At 59.0% G+C, this 10,614-nt stretch overlaps 1 protein-coding gene across 1 annotated transcript; it reads right to left on the bottom strand.

Annotated features, from left to right (window-relative positions):
• Nucleotides 1-4,310: 4,310 nt before the first annotated feature.
• TMEM213 (transmembrane protein 213) lies at nt 4,311-10,614 on the bottom strand. The gene is made up of 3 exons (XM_055132633.1): nt 10,489-10,614; nt 6,023-6,094; nt 4,311-4,480 (listed from the first exon to the last, which is right to left on the bottom strand). Exons 1-3 carry the CDS (start codon nt 10,598-10,600, stop codon nt 4,311-4,313), a joined length of 354 nt encoding a protein of 117 aa, XP_054988608.1. The 5' UTR covers nt 10,601-10,614.

Consider the following 10,614-nt stretch of genomic DNA (forward strand, 5'->3'; position numbering starts at 1 on the left):
GGTTTGGGGCGACACCCAGAGGTGCTCAGGTCTTACTCTTGGCTCTGTGCTCAGGGATCATCCCGGGAACCAGGTGTGGTTCCGAGGCATAGAACCCGGGCCGGCTGGGTGCAAGCCAACCGCCCTACCTGCTACTCTATTGCTCCGGCCCTCATGTGCGTTTCTTAAAGGGGCTACAGGAAGGGAAATTCCTGCCACCCAGAAACTTCTCTCCCCAGCCCTGTGGCCACCACCTCTCACGCAGAGAAGTCAGGGCCGGTGGCGGGATCTTTATGGGGTGCACAGGACCTCGGGGCACCCTCCTAGGCTCGCCTCTTCGCAGGCAGAGTCCCCAGCGCTGAGCTGCTGTGGGTTGGGCTGCGTGCCGGGGGAGAGGAGGAAGGCCGGCCCCAGACCTGCCTCTGGGGACAGTGCCCCCCTGTCCTTGGCCACCCACTCTGAAGCCCAAGGCATCCCCTGCCACGCCCCCCAAGGCACCACCTGCTTCTCTCCAACACAGCAGTGAAGAGCCGGAAGGTTTGGAGCTGCAGGTCAAACTCCAGGGGGCAACAGTGGTTCGTTCCTCCCACATCCAGGAGGCGTCCAGGACATCCAGGAGGCGTCCACCCTGGCCTCTGTGCTTCCCTCATCATCCCAGAAGGGTCCTGGCTGTAGACACTGCACCCCAGTGTCCACCATCATCCCTTCTCATCCCTGTGTGTCTCTGTCCATGTCTTCCCTGACACAGGACCCCGCCCTCCAGGGTCCCCCCATTCCAGTGTGACCCCATCTTAGCCAACCACCACCCTGTTTCCCAGGCTTACCTGTCTCAGTGGGAGGCACACATGAAGAACATACATGTGTGTGTGGTGGTGATGGGAGAGTGGATACAGCCCTGGGCTTCCTCTCGCTGGAAGCAGGAATCTCCTAGTAAGATGGCCTTTGGGGCATTCTCCGGCCTTCACCCCGACAGTGATGCAGGGGAGTGGGGAAACCGAGGCGGCACAGACCGGTGGGGGCACCCTGACACTGGTCAGGCAGGCGGGTGGCCGGGGCTGGGGCGGGGACTGGCAGAGTCAGGTGGCCGTAGACGGGGGGGCACGGGGGGGCTTAACTTTCTGTTTGGTGCGAGGCCGGCATCAGGCTCCTCTCGGCACGGTAGTGGCTGGGGAACCTGCCGGAAGTCCTGTCCGTGTCACTGGCCTGTGTGTGGGAGGGGCAGCTCAGTGCCCTCCAGCCCCCTAGCCCACACTGTCCCCACTGTCCCTCCAGCCCCTCTGAGCCTCCCGTTCTTCCAGCATTCTCCTGTGGGCTTGCTGTCTCCCAGGTAGGGGAGTGTGTGACCAGTGAGCATGGCAGGCCGGCAGCTGGGACAGTGCCAAGTGCTCAGCTGTCCCGGTGAACAGAGCCAGGTCCGAGTCCCGAGGGGAGAGGCGGGAGTTAGGAGCACACGGCCAGAGGGGAGTGAGGCGGGGAGGTGAAGTCCCTGTGTACAGGTGACTCACGGCTGACTGGGAGAAGGAGGGAGTAGGGTGGGAGAGCAGGGCTGGGAAGAGAGGGGTGACGAAGGGAAGGTCCGCGTGGGTGCTGCCTAGGTCAGCCCTGCTGTCTGCCTGTCTGTCCCTCCGTGCTCTGGACAGTGATGACCAAGGTAACGAGTCTGCGTTCCCACAAGGACAGGGACCTGGGGTCCTTCGGACGGATCCTTCAGATAGGAACGGCCGTCGGCATTCCTTTGCAGGAGATCCACAGAGAGCGGACGGACAGAGAGACAGACGGTCCTTGAAGACGTCACTTTGTTCGATGCTTTGTTGGTGAGGAGAAAGAAACGGCCTTTAAGACAGCCGCCCGGTTCAGAGAGTGTCGCGCGTCACTTCGACCAGTGAAGAAACACGCAACTCGGAGATCCTTCTTGCTGCGATTTATTCAGGAACTTTCCATTGAAGGGGGAAGAAACGGGAACGAGGGGGAACGAGGAGGAACCGACTAGCTGGGCAGCTTCCCCCCTTATATACCTCTCCCTGCTTGTTTGCCCTCAAGTGTCTGCAGCTGATAAACTAGCCACAACTTGTGAGTGTGACAAGACATCCTGATTCCCCATCAGGTGTTGTTCACGAAGCACGGTGCAAACAACAAGAAACAGGTGTTCACGAAGCACGGTCCCATGGAGGCTCTCCACAAGAGAGCTGTTTCCCCTCCGAGCCCCATCCGGGTCGATACTTCTCTGAGTTTAAAAAGGTCCTCGCAGGGGCTGGAGCAATAGCACAGTGGGTAGGGCGTTTGCCTTGCACGAGGCCGACCCGGGTTCGATTCCCAGCATCCCATAGGGTCCCCTGAGCACCGCCAGGAGTGGTTCCTGAGTGCTGAGCCAGGAGTAATCCCTGTGCATCGCCAGGTGTGACCCAAAAAGCAAAAAAATAAAAATAAATAAAAAGGTCCTTGCATATATTGGAAGGAGAGACCAAAGTTAGTCTGAGACTGGTTTTGTTTGGTTGGTTCTGGTTTGGGGGGCCACACCAGGCAGTTCTCAGGGGGCTACTCTTGGTTCTGTATTTGGGGGTTGCTCTCCTGGTGGTGCTCGAGGAACCGTGTGGTGCTAGGGATGAACTCAGACCTCCCGCCCCCGAGAGAAGCAGAGGCTCCGTGAGTTGTGCTCTCTCTCCTGTGCTAAGATGGGCTCTTGCTGCATTTCACGTGGTGTCACCTCTGATTTGTAATAAAGAATATCGCACACTTGATTTCTTTGTCTTTGGGTCTCACGCCCATGCAACGGAACAGCACACATGATCATTTTATTTTATTTGGGGTGTCACCGGAGCAGTGTTTGGGAAGCTTCCCGTGTCCAGAGAGCAACTTCAGGGCTTCTGCTCAGCCCTTCCATCCAGCCTCCCAGCCCCTAACTGATCATCTTATAGGTCGGATGCTCACCCCCCACACACAGTGCTCAGAAGTCATGGTCTGCACGGGGCGTTTTAGTAGGGAAAGGTTTCTGCGGGGCGCAGGCCGCGTCTGTGCTGAGGACGGCATCGCTGGCTCAAGGACATTCTCTCGGGGACCATAGGGAGCACCTGAGAGTGAACCCAGGTGGCCGCTTGACAGCCAAGAGCCCCGCCCACTGTACCACCTCTCTGGCCCCTCAAGAGACTCTTCCCCGAAAAGGGTACCCGTGCCTCATCCTGCGGCTTGCTACTTAGATGTACTCAGATCCCTGGAAGTTGGGGCTCCGTTCTCCCAGTTAAACGGGCTGACAGACCTTTGCTAGGATCGAGAGATTCCACACCGAGGGTAGGTCTGTGGCAGCTCCCCGGAAGCATAACCCTCATTTTCCGGAATCATCTTTCCGATCTCAAAGACAAGAATGTCTCTGGGCATCCCTGGCCCTGCTCTCGTCCAGAGGAAAGAGAAGCCGCTCTCGGAATGTTCACTTTGGCTCATTTGCTTGGGGGCCGCGCCTCGTGGTGCTCAGGGCTGACTTCTGCTCTCGGGGATTGCTCCCAGCAGTGCTGGGGGACCACGTGGGGTGCTGGGCTGGCTGTGCGCTACCCACTATACTCTCTCCGGGCCCAGAAGGTCGGTTGTAACTACAGGCAGTGCACGCCCCCGCTGCTGAGGGTTCTGCCCACCGCCCCCGACTGCAGGTGTTCCAGACACCACCTGCCCTGAAGCTTGAGCAGTGCCCCAGGGCCTGGCCCGTGCAGGGCAAGTTCTCTCTCCTGGGCCACATTCCCGGCCTGCTCGAATTTTCTTTTTCCCCCCTCGAGGGAGGGAGTCTTCCAGGCAGGGCTCAGGAGGCCCCTTGCAAAGGGCTGTGTGCAGGCTTCGCACGCAGGGACCCCGGCTTAATCCCTGGCACCACATTCCCCTTGGACACTGCTGCGCGTGGTTCCTAAGCTCCAATAAAATAAACGAATAGGAGCCGTTCTCCTAGAGACTCTGGTGTTTGGGGGCCACACCCAGGGAGGCTCAGGGGTGACTCCTGGCTCTGCACTCAGGAGTTCACTCCTGGGGGTGCTCAGGGGACCAGAGGGGATGCCAGGGGTCAAACTCAGGGGTCAGTTGCATGCCAAGCAAGCACTCTAACCACTGCACTACCTCTCTGGCCCTTTTCGGGAACTGTCACGAGGAAGGTGGTGACTGGCGCAAACCAGGTCCAGGTGCCGTTAGAAACTGGGAGTGGAGGCAGATGGGAGGAGCCTCCCCGGACCCTCCCCTCCCTACTTCCCTTCCTCCTGTCAGAGCTGAGAGACAGAGAAGGGCTGGAGCACCCCCTGGGGACGCCGCCCCTCTCCGCCCCAATCCCCCCTTAGAGGGAGGTTCCTGGGCCCCCCGACTCAGGCCTGGGAGTCCTTGGGCCCCTCGGGAGGGAGCTTGGTCAGCTTGTCCACGCACAGCAGGATGAGGGTGAGGAACCACAGGCTCCAGCCCACGGCCGCCGCGATCCAGCCGTACTCGTCCACGCCTGCCTGGCAGCAGCGGGCAGCTTGAGGGCAGAAGTCGACATCTGGGGTGGGGGTGGGGAGAGAGACAGGACTAGGGATGCAGTCCCCACCTCCACCCCGCCCCACCCCTGCGCCCCCAGCTCGCCTTCCTCTCCCCTCTCCCCAGAGCTCCCCTGTTTATTCCGCCCGACCCATCCTGGCCCTTCCTTCTCCCGTTTCACACGGACAGGCAGAGGCTGTGATTTGCTCAAGGTCAGAGCGGGGCGGGGGGGGGGGGTAAGGGGGTTGGGGGCACCCAGCACTGAGCCCCCGAGTCTCCTTATTCCGAAGTCGTGTTCTCAGCGCTGCTGCCTCCGGGGGTTTATTGCCTTCTGTTACAAAAATAATAATAATAATAATAATAATAATGGGGGGACGGGGTGGGGGGCACAGAGAGGAGGAGGTCCCTGAGAACCCCTTATGCTAAGCCCCACCCAGACCTAATACCTAACTTATTACCATTTCCTCCTCTCCCTCCCAGGCATGGAATTTTAAGCCAATCAGCCTGGAATTTCTTGATCCAATGAGCTGATGATCCAGGTAACCTGACCAGAGCCCTCAGTGTCCCTCCCTGGCCCCTGACAGGAGAAAGCCTGGCCTGAAACTCACGTTTGTGGACCCGGCACCTAGAAAGACCTTCTACCTGGGGTCAGGGCCTGGGAGCACGCTTCCCGCGAGGCCGGACACGGCCCGATTCATGAGCTGCTCGTAAACAGATTCCAGCTGGACTTGGACGGATCTCAAGGTTTCCTTTGTGAGAGTCCAGAAGAAACCGAGTCGGGGTATTCGACGCGGGCGGCTGAAAACCAGCCAGCGCGGAGACGAGCCAGGCGTCTCTTAGCGGGACCCGTGTAGCCAGGGCTGCTTTCTGTCCTGTTTGTTTAGTTTCTCTTTCCTTTTTTTTTTTGGGGGGTCATACCCAGCAGTGCTCAGGGCTTACTCCCGGCTCCGCACTTAGGAATCACTCCTGGTGGCGCTTGGGGGGACCCTATGGGGTGCCGGGGATTGAACCCGGGTCGGCTGCGAGCAAGGCAAACGCCCTCCCCGCTGTGCTATGGCCCCACAGTTGCTTTCTGAAGGACAGCCCCATGGGCCGGGGGGCCGGGTTCAGGTCGAGGAGAAACAGACACATGTCAAAGGCACGAAGGCAAAACTCCTGAGGTAGGTAGGCATTGGGCAGTGGGGGTCTAGTCCCACCCCTCCTGAAGGCAGCTGTTTATCTGTCAGGGGCTGTGGCCACACCCACTGGATCACTCCGGGACGGGAGCAGGGCCGGGACCTGGCCCACCAGCAAGCCCCTGAGTGCCAGGACTGTTTCTCCAGCCCTAGAAACATTTGAGCACAGGTAAAGCTCAATTAAAACGGGAGCATTAAAACCTGTGCACCAAAAAAGTGAGGCTCGCCCGGGCCCAGGTGCCGACGGCTGAGGGCGGTGCTCGGCAGACAGTGTTCACGGCGGTCCCCCCTCCCACCTGGCAGCAAGCCCCGGCGAGCAAAGAGCTTTGAGTTTCCCTCCAGAATCCAAGGCAGCCCCCGGGGTCCAGGGGCTGCAGGCAGAGGCTTACTGGGGCACTGGTCCAGGCTGTCAGGGTCTGGGTGCTGGGTGGTCAGTGCTGAGTGGGTGCTGTTGCTCGCTTCTGGAAGAAAAGACAGAAGATCATCTCAGGGGCCGGAGCCGGAGTGCAGCAGGTGGGCTGACTGGGTTTGCTCATCGCGTCCCCCACGGTCCCCAGAGCACAGCCAGGAGTGATGCCTGAGCATAGCTGGATGTGCCCCACCCCTGACTCACACACACACACACACACACACACACACACACACACACACACACACACACACACACACACACACACCATTCTAGGCAGCAGGAAAACAATCTGCTCTCCTGTATGAGGTTTAGAACTTTTTGGTTTGTTTTGGGGCCATGCCCAGTGCTGCTCAGGGCTTATTCCTGGAGGTGCTCAGGGATCACCCCTGGCGGGGCTCGGGGGGGGGGGGGGGACCATCTGTGTGCCAGGGATTGAACTTGGTTGGGTGTGAGCAAGGCAAGAAAGTGTCTGATCTTTCTGGCCAAAGTGTGTGTGTGTGTGTGTGTGTGTGTGTGTGTGTGTGTGTGTGTGTGTGTGTCTAGTAGATCAGTAGTGAATATTATGAAAGTATAGAAATTCCAGTCTGGGAACAATGAATTCCCGCCCCCACCCCTGACCCCACCCTGGTTCTTAAGGCTCCTGTCTCTGTGCTCAGGGGACCGTGGGCTGTGCCTTGCCCACTGTGCTGACCCTCTGGCCCCTCAGTCTGCTTCTTGGGAGCATAAACAAAGCAAACCCTGGCCAAGCACTCTCTCTCAGAGCCCCTCCCTGTCTGGGTCAGCCTCCACCGGGCGGGTCCCGCCTCCCAGGAGGTGGGGGAAACTTCTTGTTGACCACAAACCGTGAAATTGCTGCTCAGGCTGATTCTCTGCCTCCGCCCCCAGAGCACACAGTCTGGAAGTGACCGCCGGTCACTCATTGACAGCCCACTGGCTTGCAGCTCGCTCTTTGTTGGGAGAAATCGGTCCCTCAGCATTTCCGCCTGCCCTCCAGCCCAAATAACTTACGTGGCCCTGCCTTTCGCTTCTGTCCCGGAGGGGTCTACAGCGAGTGGGTGGGAGAAAACCCAGTACGTTGGGGGCCGGAGAGACAGTGCAGGGGGGAGGGGGATTGCCCCACACGTGGCTAAATCCGGCGCAATTCTCAGTGCCCCATACAGACCCCTGAGCACTGCCAAGGATAGAGCACCCCCGCCTCAAGAAGGAACCCACGGGGCTGGAGCAATAGCACAGCGGGTAGGGCGTTTGCCTTGCATGCGGCCAACCCGGGTTCGATTCCCAGCATCCCACATGGTCCCCCGAGCATCGCCAGGGTGATTCCTGAGTGCAGAGCCAGGAGTAACCCCTGTGCATTGCCGGGTGTGACCCAAAAAGAAAAAAAAAAAAAAAAGAAGGAGCCCTGGCAAAACTGGAGAGTGAGAGGGCGGGGCCAGCGGAAACTAGAGGAAACTGCCGTTCCCAGAGGTTGACAATGGTTCTGCCTCAGGTTTCAGATGCTTCTACAGCATGAAAGATTTGTTCCAATTTCCTAGGATTTATGGACTTCCCAGACAGTGCTCAGGATTCGGGGGCCAGCGCCAGCAACACTCAGCTGACTGGGCCAGTGGTTCAGGGCCAGGACCGAGGAGGTGGGGGGTCAAACTTGAGCAGTGCTATACTCTCTCTCTCTTTCACTCTCTCTCACTCTCTCTCGCTCTCTCTCACTCTTTCTCTCGCTCTCTCTCGCTCTCTCACTCTCTCTCTTGCTCTCTCTCACCCTCTCTCTCTCGCTCTCTCTCTCACTCGCTTTCTCTCTCTCCCAAATAAAAGACTTTAGGGGCTAGAGAGATACCACAGGGGTAAGACCTTGCACCTGGTTTGATCCCCAGCACCACAGATGGTCCTCTGAGTACCGCCAGGGGCCACTTCTGAGCAGAGGGCCAGGAATAACCCTGAGCACCACCAGGTGTGGCCCCAACACCCCCGCCCTCATGAGTAGTCAGCCAGCGCCTGGCCCTACGGTGGTAGGCGGGGGTTGCTTCCCAATGGCCCGGGAGGCCCATTTCAGGCCCTGCCCTTCACATGCCAGAAAGATAACCAGGAAGGAGAACACGGATTTGGGGGTTGGGGGATGGAAACCGGAAACAGTTATGCTCGCTCTCATGGTTTTACCACGCACTCTTATTTAGAAAGACATACAGGGCTGGAGTGGTAGCACAGAGGGTAGGGCGTTCGCCTTGCATGTGGCCGACCCGGGTTCAATTCCTCCGTCCCTCTCGGAGAGCGCCGCAAGCTACTGAGAGTATCTCGCCCGCACGGCAGAGCCTGGCAAGCTCCCCGTGGCATATTTGATATGCCAAAAAAAGTAAGAAGTCTCACAATGGAGACGTTGCTGGTGCCCGCTCGAGCAAATTGATGAACAGTGGGACAACAGTGCTACAGTGCTTTTTTGTTTTGGAGCAATAGCACAGTGGGTAGGGCATTTGCTTTGCACGGCCGACCCTCGTTCGATTCCTCCGTCCCTCTTGAAGAGCCCAGCAAGTTACCGAGAGTATCCCTCCCGCACTGCCGAGCCTGGCAAGATACCCGTGGCGTATTCGATATGCCAAAAAGCAGTAACAAGTCTCACAACAGAGACGTTACTGGTGCCCCCTCGAGCAAATCGATGGACGCCAGTGCCACAGTGCTTTTTTGTTTTGTTTGTTTGGGGCCACACCCAGTGGTGCTCAGGGGTCACTCCTGGTTCTGCACTCATGAATTACTCCTGGTGTGCGCAGGGGACCCTAAGGGATGCTGGGGATGGAACCCAGGTCTGAATTTTCTCTCTGACTCTCTTTCTGTGTCTAATCTTTTTTTTTTTTTTTTTTTGCTTTTTGGGTCACACCTGGCAATGCACAGGGGTCACTCCTGGCTCTGCACTCAGGAATTACCCCTGGCGGTGCTCAGGGGACCGTATGGATGCTGGGAATCGAACCTGGGTCAGCCGAGTGCAAGGCAAACGCCCCACCTGCTGTGCTATCACTCCAGCCCCTGTCTAATCTGATTTCGTCTTTCCCCAATCTGAAGCACGATCACAGTGATTGTCCCTTCCTTATAAATGAGGAACTCAGGAGGGTTAAGGAATTTGCCGAAGGCCGCACAGCTGCTGGTCAGGGTGCAAGCGGATTTGAGCTGAACTCAGTGGCTTGTGGTGGGGTGGGGTGGGTTTGGGGGTGTTGCTGGGAGCCCTAGGATGAGCTGACAGAGAGACAATTGGGGGGGGGTGGATGTTGCTGAGGGCCAGCTTGGAGAATCTGGCAGATTGTAGGGGGGTTTGTACTTTAGGGGGAGCAAGAGCCAAGCTGCACAGAAACCCCAAAGAAGTCGAGGTGAAGCTGAGCCTCAGGAGGTCAGAAGAGGCCCGGGAGAGCAAGGCAGGGCCAAGAAGCACCCGACAGCCCTCCGGGAGAACAGGGAAGGGCCAAGAAGCACCCGACAGCCCTCCGGGAGAACAGGGAAGGGCCAAGAAGCACCCCGACAGCCCTCCAGGAGAACAAGGCGGGGCCAAGAAGCACCCCGACACCCTCCAGGAGAACAGGGAAGGGCCAAGAAGCACCCGACAGCCCTCCAGGAGAACAGGGCAGGGCCAAGAGACACCTCGACAGTCCTCCAGGAGAACAGGGCAGGGCCAAGAAGCACCCCGACAGCCCTCCAGGAGAACAGGGAAGGGCCAAGAAGCACCCGACAGCCCTCCAGGAGAACAGGGCAGGGCCAAGAGACACCCCGACAGTCCTCCAGGAGAACAGGGCAGGGCCAAGAAGCACCCGACAGCCCTCCAGGAGAGCAAGGCGGGGCCAAGAAGCACCAGACAGCCTCTGCAGCACTAAGGCAGCCCCCGACGTCTGGGGGCGCAGGGCTGGGGAAGGGCAACCTTTGTTGATCTTTTTTGGTTTTCGAGCCACACCCGGTGCTCAGGGCTCACTCCTGCCAGGGCCCAGGGGACCCTATGGGGTGCGGTATTCGAGGCAAGCACCCTGCCCACTGTACCTGTACTATCCCTAGGGCAGCCTTTTCAAGGTTCAGTGAGAGTTTCCAGGGGAGCGAGGGGACCTACAGGGGCTGGAGAGGGGCCCAGTGGGTGGGTGGGTGGGGGTGTTTTGGGGGTTACTAGCCCAAAGCCCTGGGGTGCTGGGAAGGAAAAAGATGCTGCTACCGTTTCTGGCCATTTTACCCCCAAATGTGGGGGCCCTCACTCCCCAACACACAGTACAGTGGTGTTCAGAGAGTCTGGGGGTCGTCTTCGGTAAAAGTAGGCCCCCAGTCCCAGATCCACACCCAGCCAGGCTAATCCTTCGGAGGAGGAAGCGGACTTTCCTCTTTTCCGAGTGCAGAACCCTCCTCCTCCTCCTCCTTTTCCTCCTCCCTCCCTCCCTCCCTCCCTCCTTCCCCCTCCCTGTCCCTGGGCGCCCAGGCTCAGAGTTCTACCTGCAGAGCCAGCGGGCTGGAAGGAGGCAAAGACCAAGCCGAGGAGCAGGGCTGCCCAGGGGGCAGAGGTGAGGCGCCCTGAGCGGCAGAGGGAGGCAGGTATGTGCCCCATGCCTGCAGGGGTGC

This window comes from Sorex araneus, chromosome 1, assembly GCF_027595985.1.
Source record: "Sorex araneus isolate mSorAra2 chromosome 1, mSorAra2.pri, whole genome shotgun sequence".
Lineage (NCBI taxonomy): Eukaryota > Metazoa > Chordata > Mammalia > Eulipotyphla > Soricidae > Sorex > Sorex araneus.

What these genes read in the sequence shown, in the direction of transcription:
- TMEM213 (XM_055132633.1), bottom strand. Translation starts at nt 10,600, where the DNA reads ATGGGGCACATACCTGCCTCCCTCTGCCGCTCAGGGCGCCTCACCTCT. An exon ending in CCAGCCCGCTGGCTCTGCAG is followed by an intron (nt 6,095 to 10,488) that starts GTAGAACTCTGA and finishes CTTTTCTTCCAG; the next exon opens with AAGCGAGCAACAGCACCCAC. An exon ending in CAGCCTGGACCAGTGCCCCA is followed by an intron (nt 4,481 to 6,022) that starts GTAAGCCTCTGC and finishes CCCCCACCCCAG; the next exon opens with ATGTCGACTTCTGCCCTCAA.